We start from the raw sequence: 17,521 nt of genomic DNA, 5'->3' as shown, positions 1-17,521 counted from the left end.
AAAAATATTTTCTAGTATTATTTCAAAGTCATAATCCTCCCAAATATTTAAATGAAACGAATTAGGCGGTGAGAAAGTAACCGCATATAGTTGAAGACCAAGATTGACATTTCGTAACTAATGGACTGTTCACATTGCGAAACTGCGATAGCGACACCTGCAGTCGAAGAATTTTGGAAAATTGAGTATTCGTCGCTGCAATATGCGATGACAATGGAATGACAGACGTCATTTTTAGTTTGGAAATCAAAACTGCGAGAACAACCCTTATTATCGTAATTAGGGAAAAATTAAATAAAAAGTAAAAAAACAATGCAAAAAATAAAACGAGAAGAAATTGAAAAATTAATAACAGTATAAATAAAAATAAGTTTTTTTTCGGATTATTTTTGATTAAAGTATTGTTGTTGTCATTGCCAATATAAACTGAATTGCCACAACGACATTCCTGCCATATCTCGCACAACTGTCGCTCTCGCAGTATCGCAAAAATATGAACAGCGTAAAATTGCAGAAAATAAAGGCGAATTCATAGGATTACTCTTCCGTGACAAAGTGGCAATAGTTTATCATATGCAGACACTGACTCACGATCAGACCTACTTACGATTTATTATATCTACATGTATACGATTTGAGTAATATTAGTATCTATTAGTACATCCTACGTAAACAAAAAGTAGTGGTGACGATTTTATAAAAAGATTTTTTTGTAAAGAAGAAATCAAAGAAGCAAATCCAATGTTACGTAATTCCGTTGTTTATCATGTTATTTTCTTATACATATACTTATATCTTTCTTTTTTACTTTTTCCTCATTTCATCTCTTTCTAAATGAAAAAGAAATAAAATAGAATTAATCTGACAATTAAATTGAAAAATTCTTTTCAAAAGTTTTTTTTATTATAAAAAAAAATTTTTTTTTAATCCATTTTAATTTTATACACAATTCTTCTACAATTTAATTATATTCCGTGTTTCGTTGTATTCTGTAATATAATAAAAGAGAAGGAAAATAAATGACGGATTGTGATGGAATGCCATCACATTCCGTTTTTTTAGTGTGACAATAATTATTCTTAAGAAGTCACTATAATATTTTATAATAGGCAACTTAAATCGAATAAATTTCATGCTTGTCTTGTGGCTTTTTTATTTCTTTTTGCCGTTGTTGTCGTTGTTAATGCATTGACAAGCATTAAAGTCACTTAAAATGTAATTCTATTTTTTATTGTAAAAAAGAATTTAAGAGTATTATAATTAGCCCTTTTTTTCTTTACTATTTTATACAGCTGATATTTTAATAATCGTAGAGATGAAAATGGATTTTTTTTCTTGTGATTGGAATTTCTTTTACAATTTTTACAATGTTTATTTTGCCCTTTATTTAAGTCAATGATTTCAATTTTTTGCCTCTTTTTCTTTCAACAAAATAATAAAAAGAAATTCCTCTTCAATTCTTTACTTAATACATTTTATTTATTGTTGGGTGCAACGAACAAGGAAGGATAGCAAATAAAATGAATGATTATATCTCAATCAAAATATGTATATTTGTACAAATTTATGTATAAATATCAAAACAATAAAAAGAAAAAAAAGGGAATCATAAAGAGACAGAATCTATTAAGTGTGATTAAAAACAGATAGCAATTGCTATTGTATAACAAATCAGTGATGCAAAACCTACAGCAAGATAGAAAGAGAGTAGCAACACGAGTATTTTCAAATGTTTGTTGTTTTGACAGAAACATTTTGATATTTAAAGAAAGGTGAAGAAACCACAGTTTGACTATAAAAACGCTTTGACATTTCAAAAAAAAAAGAGTGTGTTTTTGATTTAAACGGCAACTCTAAAGTTAGTAACTCAAATTTTAGACAGTTAAGAAAGAAAGGAGAACAATATTTGCTTAAAATTGCGTACTGAAAATAGACAGTTCAGATATTGAATAATTTATTATTTTTGTACAAAATTCAATGTAAGTTATTGTGAGTAATTGAATGCATTTACTCTCCCTTATCAGTTATCAATTCAATTCTATTACATAAAGACGTTTATGTCAATTCAATCAGATAAAAACCACAAGCATATAAAAACAAATTAATTTTGGCCCATGAATATATAAGAAATGGTTTGTTGCAACTGTTTTATTGACTATACGCATATCAAAGTGACTGAGGTCAGCCAACTAAATTGAAAATTTTTTGTAATAAAACACATGCAATGTGATTCTATTTTATTTCTCTTTTATACTATTAAATTTATTCTTATACTTATTTTCTTTTTATAGTTTTAATGACACAACAAATTATTACAGTAAAAAAAGAAAAAAAAAACTAAAAAGACGATAAGTTCATCACGCTATAAATATTCATTTTGTTTAACGGAATTATGATGGCAATGCACGCGTTCTCTTTCATTTTCCTATTATCCTCGAAACTGTTAATATTGTAATTAATGATAACGTAAACAATTTTTTTTTGTTTTCTTGTGGTAAAATGTTAAAAATAATGTTATTTTTTAATGATTTTTTGTTGTTGTACTCAAATGTGAAGGAATATAAGGTACAGAACCAATACAATAGCAAATCACTAAATCGAGAACAGTGGGTGAATGTTGAAATAATACTTAAGTATTATAAAGTAAAAAATGTCAGATATGATGATGTCACACATTGTGCACTTTTGAAGTGTTTGTCATTGCATCACGCCATCTACATTGTGTAAGTAAGTTAGTTGTCAGTATAATGTCATTAAATTTTTGTTTTTGTTTATATTATTTTTATTAATTTTATTTAGATTAGAATTTAAAAATAAAAAATCATTAAGCATATTTTGTAAAAAGATATAAAATAAAATTAGGAAATTATAATAGAGTGAAAAAAATTAATGATTTATTTATTAATTTAGTAATAAAAAGGCATTAAAATTTTTTTTTTCTTTTTAGAAATTAAGAGATTAATGAATGCTATTAAAATATTTTTGAAAAAGAATTTTAAAAATTTAATTTACTTCCAAAATGTTGAAAATTTTTTATAGAAATTTTATATTATAAGTATGACATTTAACATTTCATACTATTATGTTTTATGAAATTAAACTGTCAGGCAGTTGAATGCTTGTTGATGATTGTCACAGTAATATTAAGGAGTAAGTAAGGAGTAACAATTACAATTTATTATTCACAAAAAGTAATTATTACATAATTATCTAGCGAAAGTAACTGCTGGAGTCAAAAATGTGGGTTCTTCGAAAACAGCGTTACTCACATGCAAAAGGAGGTAGAGGAGGTTGTTGAGGTATAGTAGGGCTGATCTCAGCATACTGATGGGGTGCTGACAGGATATTGCCTCTTGGAAAAAGTGTCCAGGAGGCTTGGGGTCGCCACGACAAATATATGTCGTGGTTGTCAGGATATGGTGAAGGTGAAGGATGTGGAGCATGTTCTTCATGGCTATCCGTCTTTGATGTAGCAGAGAAAGCGCGTCTTGGGGGACCTGTCCGAAGGGTCTTTCACGTGGCTTTTGAGATTCGCCAAAGAGGTTGGTTGATTCAGATAGATGGTCTTTGGAATTGGATTACATGGAGGTTGTGGGATGTTCTTTTTGGAGCTTGCCGATAGGCCTTTTTGTTGGCCTAGTGCCTGGGTCAAAAAAGTACTCTTACTACCCTCATAAAATACATGGAGTATCACGATAATGCTACACCTAGATGAACCCTATATGTAGTTGTCAAGAAAAATGCTATAAGATTTGAAAATGCCAATACTACAGATAACTTAGTACAATGAAATGACGTCTGCAAAATATAAATTAACATAATGTTATTGTAGATTATAGAGCAATTATTTTACCTATGTAGCGTTTTTTAAACGATTTGTAAAGCTTTTTAAAACAACACACTTCATTATTATGTTTCAATAGAAATTAATCTTCAATAATATTTTTTTTTATTAAGTGCTTGTACAATATGAAATTGCTTCTTGAATAAATAAGATGTTGATGGATAAACAATAAAATTTATTATTTTCTTATCGGAAATTTCAAGGGTATTTTCAATTATTTTCTTTAAATATTGAAGTATTTAATTTTTAAAATTTCAATTTCGAATTATAAGTTGCACTTTAAAAGTAAAATGGAACATAAAATAAGTACCTTTTGTCTTATGCCATAAGTAACTAGTTAAAATATTTGATTCTGTATAGTGTACACTAATAGAAGTACAAATATTAATTTCAAAGGAAAATATGGGGTCCAGATAAAATTAATTAAAAAAGTTAGTTTAATAATTATATTATTCTTTTTTAGCTATCACAAATTGTTTAAGTTTAAAAAAAAAACAATGAGAATTAGACTTTAATTATAAAAAAATAAAATAAAAATAATGAACTGATAAAAAACGAATAGATCGAATAAACATTTTATTTTTATTGATTCGTAGAAAATTTTCTATACACTTATCTTATCAAATTTACGTTTAAAAAGCAAAAATGGTGAAAAACACTTCTACGAATGGCGACGATGACAATTAAAATAAAGTATAGGTGTGAATTGATGTAAGCAATTTAAGTTTGTTTATCCACTCATACAGTTTAATCTGTATTAGAGGCGCTTCAATTAGATAGAAAAATGTATAGAAAAGCCCAATTTGCCTGTACATCAATTTGTTAGATTAAGCAAATAGCAGGCGCATATTCTTACATTTACACAAGATACATTTACGCCACGCTTTTCTTTTTCAGAATCATATGTGGCTCGATTTGAAAGAAGAACTTGCTGTCAATAAAGAGTTTCCACCGTATTAGCGTATCCATCCACCGTATTAGCGTATTAGTTCATTCAAAAGTTTTTAATAATCCAGTGTTTGCGTACAATTAATGCACTATGAAATACTTACATGTTTAAGTAAAGAAAACTGCATTGTTGTCACGTGTTTTTAATGTGATCATGACAAATCGTTAAAATATTATTTATTATTTAAGTACATCTCATTCTTAATTAATAAAACTTTAAACCTATAAGTCTACATAAACCTAATTTAATCGGAATAATTATTATAAGATACACCATTCATTGTTATTTAATTCGAGTTAAATACATAGATACGAGTATTGCTCATTCCTATATATAATTGTTATATGTGCATGTAAAAGTGTACGTAACAAGTTGAAAATAGCATTTACTTATTTCATAATCTTAAAGATTATTTGATTTACTACTGACTGAACTTAATTTATTATTATTATATTTCAACTAATCATAGTTTTTATACGAATTACTTATATATTTACGTATTAACATTTAAAAAAATATAATACTTTATTAAGTGTTGCCGTTTTCTTGAAAAAAAGTAAAAATTCGGTGATTTGTTTAATTAGTGCTTAAATGTGCAAACTAGTTTCATCAAATTAGTTTTGTACCTAACAAATTAATTTAAAATTTTTGTATTAAGGGTATAATGTATCAAGTATTAAGCATGTTAGAAATATCACATCAATTATTACCATATTAGTTTCTGGGAAATTATTTACTGTTCTTAGAGTTGAACAGTACAGTACAGAATGTGGTTGGTTCTTAGAGCCTTATAAATGTTTTTCTTAGAAAGTTGCTTTATTAAGCATACTTCTGAGTAATGCTTTGCATGAATATTCCGAGATGACTTGCTCTTCATCGAAACGAATTTTTTTAACGAATTTTCGAAGCAAAATTTAACCAGACTACTCATATTTTCGGAGTAAAACTGTTCCAATCGAGAATAAAAGTAAACTTTTTGAACTTGTTACGTTATAATTATTGTATAATATGGTATATTAAATAGCAAACATTACAAGGTCATTCAAGGCCGTCCATTTTAGAAAAAAAATGAAAAAATAGCAAAATATAAAATGTAATCATTTTAGTTCACTATTGTTTAATATTAACACTTAAAATTTTTTGCATTTTAGTAAACAATAAGTATAAAATAAAATTATATTTTTATTTTTATAAAGTTAATATAAACTTTTTCTTGTGTCATATTGAATTGCAAAAATATTTTACCTCATCAATTCATTATGTATGTAGATATTTCACAAATACCTTGAATTTTAAAGGAATTTTTCGAACAATGTAAAAATAAATTGAAAATATTTTTAGTGATCATTTCAAGTGGTGATGTATGAACTCTTAAAATAGCGGAATATTACGTAAACTTTATTATAAGAAAATATTAAAATTCCAAAAAAATTAATAAATTATTAAGAAAAATATCTTTTTTTTTATAATATCATATAAAAATTTAAATTTTCCACAGGTAGGTTTTAAATAAGGTATTTAATTTGACTTAAATGGGAATTATACTAAAATATGGGAATTTTAATATAAAGCCAATTTTATTTAATTATTTTAAAAATAATTTATTATAATAATATTATAAAACACTTTATGTGGTGTCTAAATTTTTTCGAAAAAACTAGTTTATAATTTTTATTACATGTTTTTCGAGTAACTACACAAGCTAACAAGCCGTTTAGCTTTAGTAAGTTACATAACATACCTATTTATTCTAAACATAAAGAGGAGTACACACAATTTATATACCTATTGTGTCAAATAAAAGAATGATGACATTTCATTTTTAATTTATTGAAATATCAAAAAATATTTATGAAAAACATGACATTTAAATCTTTTTTGTTTTCTTTTTTATTAAATATTAACTTTTGATAAATAAGATGTTAATCGATTCTGATTTTTAACACTTTACTTAACGTTTTTTTTATGAAAATCAATAAAAAAAATTAAATTTTAATAAAAATAGAAAAACTGGAATTAGAATTCAATAAAAAAAAACAATTAAATTGTTTTATCATTAATCACCTTCACAAAAATTATTAACATTTAAAAGAAAAAATAACAAAATGCCAATAATATTCGGCATGTTACAATAAAAAAATAAGGAAATTTAAATATAAATGTGAGAGGAGGGGGAGAGAAGCCTGCGAAATAATTAAAAAATAACGAAAAATTTATTTGTTATTTTTCGATAATTTGTTAAATATTTTTTTGTTTTTTTAATTTTTTTTTCCTACAAATGGTTGAAACAATACTTATAGCAATTTATTTTAGAATAAAGGCGGAATTTTTGAAAATATTTTAATGCTCCAACTACTTAAACAGAATGATCTCAATTTTTAGTACTATAGTTTGTTTAAAGAAACTGGATAATTTACAAATTTTATTTTGGAAAACTATTTATTGTACGTGAGTTTTGGAAACATGACAATTGATTTGTTTACGTTTATTTGCTAAAAATTAACCATTTCCTTTTGTGAGTGACTAATATATTATCAATTGTTTTATTTATTTCAGCTGCTCTTATACCAAATATCCTCTCGATTTCTTAAATATATGTTAAATTCACTATATTTTTTAATATTCACTATATTTCAACAATAACTTAATTTAATAGCTATACTTGACCTTCAAAACAAAAATTTTTATGGTCCAACGTAGGGCGCCACTCAATATTGTACGTTTTCTAAGAAGATTTAATGAAAAGAATCGATTTCCTTTTTAAACTTTGTAATTATCTTTGAGGTTGCAATATTATAAAATCTAAATACAACTATTTTTTTCTATAATTCTTGTTTGTATTGATGTTTACATCCCTTTGCTTCTTTTATCTTTGATTCCATAAAAGTACTGATATCAAACTAATTAAAATAAAAATTAAATATACACTTAAAATCATAAAAATTTCAATGCACTTTATTTAATCTATATTATTTTATATTTTATAAAATTATTTTAATTGATTATAATTTATTCGGTGGTTTGAAAATTGCAACAAATTATTCTTTTGCAATTTTAATGGGATTTAATTACTATATAAATATAGAAAAATAGATATCTAAAGGTATATTTATAATAATCACAATGGAATTACTTAAATTTATATTTAAAAACCGGAAATAATAATTAATAATTATCAATTAGATTAATTAGAGATTTTGGAAATAATTTTTGTTATTCATAATCCATAAATAATAATGAAAAATATTAGATAAATTTTTAATTTATAAATAAAATTTCATTATATTTTATCTAAATTACACTCGAGTACTCATTTCGGTCAAGTTAATTTTTTGCAATTTAAATTTTTATTATAAAAGTTTAAAAAAAATATGGAAACCTTAATTAAAGTTGTAATAAATTTATCAATTTTGACCGAACAAAGTAATTTCAAAAAAAGTAATTTATAGTAAAAAAGTAACGAAAAAAAGTAACTGATATATTTGATATTAAGAAGTTCTAGATTTCGTGCCGAGTCTTTAAATTAGACTTTTTCAATAACTTTTTTAGTTTTGTTAGAATTTATTATTTTGGCTTATTTTGGCTTGGAGCTAGACATTAGCAACAGTTTGATTTCCTCTCTCGCTTCATGCTATTTACATGTAATACTAATATTGCATTTTATCTAATTCTTAAATATTTTTTTGAGCACATAAGAGTGCTATATTATAAATTGATTATCGAAAACACAGCTAAAAATGAGTACTTATGAAGCATTAAGTATGGAGTATACTCAAATATTAATATTGCTGTATTATGTAATTATGTATGTATGTGTGTACGTATCTATAATAAAATTTTTCTTAAATATTTATAAGTAAATATTACTTTTGTTTTATTCCATTTATTCGACTCAAAATATAAGTAAACGAAATAAAATTGACGGTATGGGATTGATATTAAATTTTGATATCCCGAATTTTATTGTTTTTTTTTACGGAGAAACAACATGCATACACACATAAATATGTTATAAACTTTATTCATCTTTAATCTTTTCCTTAACAGTATGTAGATATTTCGATATATTTTATTTGTAAAGCTTATAGGCTTAATTTATGTTTTATAAAATTATTGTAACGCTACCGGAAGACCTTTAAAATAAATAAAAGGTAGAGCAAATTCTCATGAGCATTTCGATGTATTTATCTCTGTATTATTCTCATTTCATTTTATGATTTCTACCGACATGTTGAGTCATGTTTTATTCAGATACTTTAGATTCTATCCTTCTTTGTTTTCAACTTGAATAAATCGTAAGCATTTCAAACATTTTGATTTAATCAATAAGAATTTAGAAAAGTGTTATTATTGATGAAATGAATGAGAACAAGTGAACCCTAAAAATATAAACAAAAAAAGAAAATAAAAAAAAATAAGAGAAGGATACTAAATTGAAAATTAATAATTTCTGATGAAATGGGGATTTCGGAAAATTGTAAATTTAAAAATAATTTTTTTTTACTAAAAATAACAAAAATAATGCTAAACAGGCACTTATAAATATTTTATTTTGTGATTTTTGATAACGCATACATATTGACTTTTAAGTACTGTTCCATATCCATATATTAAGATCAAGGTTAGCCCCGTTTGGAGTGATCTACACACGAGCATTTCTTCTCGAGCAAGTACTACTTATCTTGATCACATCCAAGTTATATGAGTTAACTGAAGTTGGAAAAAAATTTATTATCGAAACAAAAGGGAAGAGCGAATGAACTGAAAAACGGTAAGATAGGAATGACTGAATAACACAGAATTTGTAACCGACCAAGAATGCTGACATTTCTATACATCAAGCCGTTGTTTATTAAAGTTGAAAGCTGTAGCTATCAATTTTGTACCGTAATACCGCAATTTACGATAAACATTACTTTGAATAACGTTTGTTATTCACAGTAACGGATGTCACATAAAACTAGATATTCCTGTTATTTGTTTTCCAGTTGTACGCGGTTAGTTTCGCAGTATTTAAAATACATATCTTAACAGTCATAGAATAACTGGCGAGCCGATACCCCTGTCCGTCCAAATTATGTTGACAGCTTCGGGTGAAACAAAACAAAATAGAAGAATCAATTAAGTTTTTTCTATTTCAAGTACTTTCAATTTTTCATCTTCTTTTTCTGTTTTACTTTCTCTTCAGTGTAAGTACTTACTCAAAATCAAATTTCAATATTTTAATTGACTACAAATTTGTTTTTTTACATTTTTTTTTTAGTTTTTATTTTTGCAACAATTTTGTTGAAGTGCCAACCGGAAATTGATAGTTTCTTTTACTCTATATTTAAATATACTTCATAGTGATAATTAAAGAAAACAACAAAACTTAAAAAAAAAATTTACGTTTAAAAAAAAAATGCCGCCTTTAAAATGATTCGATTGATCTTTTGATGTTACAATGTTAATTCATAGGTCAGTTCGAAACCAAAAAAAAAACATAAACATAAATTAAATTGAAGAAGAGTTTTGGGGGAAAACAGAAAAAAATTGAAACAATTCCGGAATAAAGGCCATTTTTTTTGCTCCTTGGTTTATATTTAAAGTGTTAAATAAAAATAATATAACACTTATGTTTGTTTAAATGTATTTTGAAGTTTAAGTTGAATTTTCAAAAAAATTGAAAACAAAAAAATGATGAATGAAGTGATTGAAATGAAAACAAAAGAGTGAATAATCATAGGCACTAAAAACTGTGTGCATGAGAAGGTCAAAGAGTGCATTTTGTTTTTGCTTATTTTTTTTGTAAATAATTGTTGGTCGCATTCAAATACGTACTGTATGGACGCGTAAAATTCATTTACAACTTTAAGAAATAATATTTTTTTATTAAATTTTCATAGACGTGCTGAAATTGTTTTAATATTCCAAAATTAAGTATAAGTGTATGTAAATTAAAACTAAAATGAAGTTTTATTGTTAAATACTTTTTGGGAAATTTTGAATATGAATGAATAAGTAATATTGTTAACTTAAATTAAATAAATTGTTGATTATGTTTGTTCTTCTTTTGTTACTCACTTATAACAGAAGGTTAAAAAGTGAATGAATGAAGACAATCGTTAACGTACACTTAAATTTTGGGGAATTCCAATGAAATGAAATTCTTTTGAAAATATTTAAAATTCTTTCGAAATTTTCTTCGAAATGTTCCGTACAAAAACATGTTCCCGTATAATATTATTGTATTCACGAATTTAATTAAATTTACGAATTCTGGGAAAAGTTTAGTGAATAATTATTGGTATTGACATTAGAATATTTGTTTAAAATTGATTAATTTATTGTAACCGTCCTACGATTATGTTACGATCGTTTTGTATTTCGAAAGACTTTTTCGGATTTTTCGGAAGTGAAGGTTAAATACATATATTTAAAATATAATATGTCAATAAAGTAATATTTCAAGAAAATGACAATTTAAATTAGAAATGTGGAAATTGAGTTTTTAGAAAAAAATGTAAATAATTTGGTTTTACCAAATTTTATGAACTTACATAAATAACAGGTGGGCTGAAAAGTCCGTATCGTTTCAATGAAAAAATATTTTTTTTGACAAATTTCGCTTTTATTATTCAACATAGTTGCCTTCAAGAGCGATACAGCGATTATAACGGTCTTCAAGTTTTTCGATACCCTTCCGGTAGTAATCCTTCGACTTGTCCTCAAAATAGGCTTCAGTTTCGGCGATGATTTCTTCGTTGGTGTGAAATTTTTTTCCAGCGAGCAATCTCTTAAGGTCCGAGAAGAGGAAAAAGTCGCTTAGGGCAAGGTCCGAGGAATACGGTGGATGGGGGAGCAAGTCGAAGCCCAATTCGTGCAATTTCGACATCGTTTCGCCACGTGGACTTGTGGCACGGCGCATTGTTTTTTTCTTCTTCATTTGTGGCCGTTTCTTGGCCATATAGTAGTCGCTGTTGATGGTCTGGCCCTTTTGGAGATAGTCGATGAAAATGATTCCTCGCGGATCACAGAAAACAGAGGTCATGATCTCTGTTTGCTGACCGTTGCGTCTTTCGACGCTTCGGAGGTGGTTCAGATGCAGCCGTCCACTCGGCCGACTGACGGTTTGACTCCGGTGTGTAGTGGTGGAGCCATGTTTCGTCCATCAAGCCATTTCTTGCATTCAACGGCACTTTTTTTCATCAAAAAATAATGTTTCATTAACAGACGAAACTCTTGACTTTCCATGGTTTTCAAAAATAACGATTAGCGTCACTCTCGATACGATAACTCACAAACTAATGATCCGACAGCTGTCAAATTTTGACAGGCATCTTTTGAAGGTTGGTTTTACCTAAGAAGGGTATGAATTTTATTCTGTTGGCGCCATCTCATAGAAACGATACGGACTTTTCAGCCCACCTGTTAAATTTTCAAATTGTTATTATGCTTTAGGTTACGCTTCAATAATGGTGGCTGAAATATACGCTATTTTCAAAATTTGATTATTTATGTTGAAAAACTCATTATAGCCTTGTGGGTTCTTGGAACTTCTTCTTGTAAAATTTGTTTTACATTTCGATCATTACTTTCCAGTTTTTTTGATTTATTCAACTTTCATGTTCGAAATGTAATTTAGCATAATATTATATTAGCGATAATACATTTAAAATTTTAATAAAATCACAATTTTAATATTTTAATATTATACAAAAATATTTTAATTTCCCTTCCTTTCATCAAAATATAAGTAGAAACAACTCGATGACGTTTCCTTGCCAAATCATAAAGTTCCGTTTAAAAGCGTTTTTTACATTCCAGTGAAAATTTTTGCAAAAAAAAACAAAAAAAAAATTAAATAAAATAGAGGGGGAAAAATAATGCGAATAAATAATAATAAAATGAATAAAATAACAGCAGAGGGCGCCAATATTGAAATTATTTTATTAAATGTTCGTGTGTTTATACCACCTTCTTTTATTATAGCCTAAAGCAAAATCGAATGTATAAAATGAATTTTATTATTGTCTTTTGTTTGTGTTCTTTTTTTTTTATTTTTTAAATGTGATACATACATATTACATACATATTATATACAAGTATGTACGACTATTGTGTATTTTAACATTTGTTTATTTTTTAACTGTAGATACATATACAGTCGTTTTAACGGTATATTTTGTATTAATGTCAATATTTGTATACTACGACTAAATATACATACATATGTATGTACACAGTCATATAATATAACTGTTGCATGTCAATTATAACATTTTTTTGCTCTTAAATTCATCTAGGTACTACACTTATTTCGTTTGATTAATTTTCCATTTTAGTGTTCAGTAAATTTTAAAAAAATTGCATTAAAATTGCGTGTTAATTTAAAAATAAATAAAGTGTTAAAATTTTAAAATGAGGTTATAAAAATTTTATGAAAATTCCAAATAAAAAAAAAGTGTTATTTATTTCGGTCAGTTCAATAAATTATTTATTTTTAATAAAAAATCATAATGCACCTTGCAATCTAATTTTTACTTTATAGGTTTCAATGTTTTTGATTTTACGGTAACACTATGTAATCGAACTCACTTTGTGTCTTTAGATAATCGAGATCACACACTGGGGGGTGGAACAAATTATACCTTTCTTAATAAGAATATTTAGACCGCAGAATACTGGCAATGGCTATGGTGGTTTTTATCCCCAAGGTAGGAAAAAGGAATATGGTACCCAAAGCATTCAGACCGATTATCTATCGTTTTTATTCAAGACGATGAGAATATAATAGTGAAATATATCCGGACTGATAAAAGGCCGCTAAGCGATTGTCAGCATGCATATCGTTCAAGGAGGTTGACAAAGACCTCTTTGTTCCGGCTTACTAGCACCCTCGATAGGAAAACAGAACAAAAAAGGTGGAGCTATGTGCGTTTTTGGAGATTGAGTGGTTTTTGACAACAGTTTACATAAGACAATTACGAATGCCTTAACGAGTAGAGACGTGGATGCCACCATCTCTCTACGGATATTCCATCTCCGGTAATTTAGAGTTTGGTGGCAAATGGGCTTTTTAATATGCTGCTTCGTCCAGGCTTATGCTGATGATTTTGTCATATTGTCACGTCACACAATATTCACATTCCGCAATAGACTAACTGTGTTTGAAATGAAATCCAGACCAAAGATCACTTGTTTTGCAGAACATAGTCGGTAGAAATACTAACATAAACATCTTTAAGTTCATAGCAGACAGTTGGAATCATAAGGAAATAATTATTCAAAAAATGATAACACGATTTAAGTGGTTAATCAACGGAGTTAAAAGACAAATTAAATCCAGACAAACTCTTATGCAAAAATTTTTTCTCCAATTTATCTTAATTATAAATTTATTCAAATTTTTGCACTTTACTCCAAATGAATAAATTTTTCCGCGAAATTTTTTTATCAAAGAAAAAAAAAGTAAAAGTGATTAATCAACTATAAAAAAAATTAAAATCCAAATTTTCAACTTTAAAATGTCAAAAAATATAAAATAAGCGAAAATTTTTTTTGGATTGTTGTTTTTCTTTCTTTCTAACAAAGAGGTCACTCACTACTACCTTACGCACACATATTTAAATCCTTATATATGAATAACCAAACTCGAAAATAAAGTTGTGTGTACTTAAATTATGATTATGTAACTATACGCATAAATATGATAACATATGCATGTAACGTGGTAACAGTTACTTTTAGAGCATTATTGTGCTTTAATCGTTGAAATTAGACGGAACTAAGTATATTAAAGTATTTTAAATACACATAAGATAATTTTACCTCATATAACATCGAATTTATACACTACAGGTAGAAGAATGTCTTTTCTTAATAATTATAATATTTTTTTAATAAATATTGTGTATCAAAAAATATAAAATTACTTGAACTTTGAATAAAAACTAATTATAATTTTAATACTTATAAAATAAATTTTTTCTTTGAATAACAATATTAAGCTAATCAAGTGTATTTAACTCATAATCTAAAGTCGAAAAATTCTAAATGAAATTGGGATTAATTTACAAATCATCATGAGTTACATATATTTCAAAATTTTACCCTAATGCCTTTCGAACAAAAACTTAAAATCTTTGAAAGCTTCACATTTTTATAAATTTAATCTGTTTTCAAAAACGGAATATATATACTGTCTACTGTTCAAGAAAACAGTTTCTAAAATTCTTTTATTTATTATTCAGCAATTTATTAATGAGGAATCCTACGTGGACTCCTTAAGAGTAGAATATTGCTAGTTTTATCACTAAGTAGCTACAATAAACCCGCACTAAATTTCGATTAATACAAAAATATTCGCAAATTCCAGGAAGAAATTTGTTTATTTTTTTTTGGGCGTAATTTTCTTAAGAAATTTTTTACAATAGACCTTAAACTTTTAATTCTAATTTAAATGTATATGGAACTTATGAATGGAGAATAAAAGAAAATAAAAATTTATTGAAAGTTAAGCATTTTATTACAACTTTTTTGTTTTTGTTTTGATAAAGATTATAACAATTAAGTAGTTATATAAGTTGTGTAGTCTAATTTCATAAATCCATTATTAATTGGAAAACAGTTATCGTATATACCTACAAAATTTCTATTGTTTAAAATTTTATATTGCATACTTATCTTGTGTAATAGTCGAGTAAGTTATAAAAGTTGATAATTAAACTAACATTTTTACTAGGGCCCAGACAAAGATTAAAATTTTTGTATAACTATAAAATTTTCATATACTTATACAATTTTATGGAAAATGCATTCATATGAAAATTAATTAAAATTTACAGTTATGTTCAATATTATATGATAATACAACTACAACAAATACGTTTGGTTATCGAACAATGCACTGGAATTGAAAAGTAACTTGAGCCTATTAGATGAATAAGTCTACTTGAGTCTTTAATTCAAATAAATTGAAATTTGTAAATGTTTATGCAGTATACATATAAGTAACAAAGTTTTGATAAATTCCAAATGTATGAAAGATAAGTCAATCTTTAATATAGCTTTAACCATATTCATACCTTATATGTTTATTTCATACATTTACGTTATATATTAATATTTTTATATTCTTACCTTTAGCATTGTTTTATTAATCCTTCTTTGAATTGGTATATCATAATCCTGTTGGATATATGATTGTTGCTGATTTTGTGTACAACCATTGTATGCATTCAAACCTATTGTTGTTGTTACTGATGTTGGTGTCGATGGCATTGTTGTAGCTGAATCATTATTACAACAATTACTGTATACCGATTGTGATTGATCAATCATATTTGATTTATTTTTTTTTAACAAAATTTTAAAGAATTTTGAAATTTCAAATATTTTCTCCAAATATTTAGAATATAATAAACAATAATTTTAATTATTTATCTCCTTTATGTAGCAATTACTTAAGTATTTAAAATATTTATATTTGTATGTTAGCAAAATTACATAAAATATTCTACATATTACTTATGTATTCTCCATTTTATTAATAGTACACATTAAAATTTTTCGAACAAAATAAATTTATTTTTGTTATACGAGAACTTTAAATTTACTTTTAATGTAAATTATTTAAGAGAAGCTTAAGGACAATTTATGCTTATTATGCAAATTTTAATAATGATAAAAACACGTTCACATATAAAATAAATACACACAATATATACTATTACAACTTATATACTTATGTATTTTGAGTTATAATTATTATAACGTAGACGTATAAAGAATTAAAAATGTTTATGAGTTAGCAATTATTATAATTTAAGGTGTCATGTAAATCGTTTACTTGCATTAATATATTTTATTTTAAAATATTTTTTTTTAAATATTGACAATTTATATTATTTACTGCTTCATATTTATATAATATGTTTATTTGCGAATTGTAATTATAAGCTTATTATGCAAACATTAGATTTTCGAATTTATAACAATAATTTGTTTTTTAATGTACTTTTATTGTCAGAAAATTCAAATTAATTTTGCAAAACTAATTACAATTTTTTTTTTTAATTTCATTCGACGAAAAAAAATTTTAGTACTAAAAATTATTTAGTACTAAATTTTAGAACAAGTAAAAATATTTAATTTTTATACCTGTTATGCGTCAAATTTATTTTCCCTTATCAAATATTTGATTTGTTATTTTATGTTATTAATTTTTAATTATTAGTACTTATTTAGTACATACATTTGTTTAATTGATTATTAGGTTTTTATGATTTTTAACTGTAAATGCTGTTATTAAAATGTATAAATTCAATTTTTTTTAATATATTTTAGCTTGTTAAATTAAATTTATATATACTTATGGCAGGATTAGCACAAACTTTTAGTACATATTATTATTATTAATTAATTGCACATTCCACACATTAAATTGGCAGATTTTAAATACATTTATGGACTTCGAAGCACTATTGTTATAATTATACTTATATATAAAATGACCTTAATCAGAATTATTAAATTCTATTATATTTTAGTTTTAGTACACATAGATAGTTCTACTATACAATAGAAGGTTTAATGATTATATTTTATTGTTATAATTTTTTTGTTTTAATTTTTACTATCGATTTCGATTAATTTTAATCAATTTTTTTCCAATTTTTTTTTTTTATAATTTTTTAATCGAATAAAATAACACAAACAATTTCTAATCAGTGATAAAAATTTTTTTT

General features: G+C 25.5%; 1 protein-coding gene across 1 annotated transcript in view; it reads right to left on the bottom strand.

Moving 5' to 3' along the window:
* Positions 1-16,785, bottom strand: part of LOC129613465 (breast cancer anti-estrogen resistance protein 1) — a 105,603-nt gene extending 88,818 nt beyond the window's left edge. The window contains exon 1 of the mRNA XM_055527547.1: positions 15,915-16,785. Coding sequence (XP_055383522.1) covers positions 15,915-16,115 — 201 coding nt within the window. The 5' untranslated portion in view covers positions 16,116-16,785. The remainder of the gene's footprint in view (positions 1-15,914) is intronic.
* Between the last annotated feature and the right edge of the window lie 736 nt (positions 16,786-17,521).

This window comes from Condylostylus longicornis, unplaced genomic scaffold, assembly GCF_029603195.1.
Source record: "Condylostylus longicornis isolate FDR11 unplaced genomic scaffold, ASM2960319v2 ptg000084l, whole genome shotgun sequence".
NCBI lineage: Eukaryota > Metazoa > Arthropoda > Insecta > Diptera > Dolichopodidae > Condylostylus > Condylostylus longicornis.
Note: the sequence above shows the minus strand (reverse complement) of the source record. Positions and strands in the feature narration are given on the sequence as shown.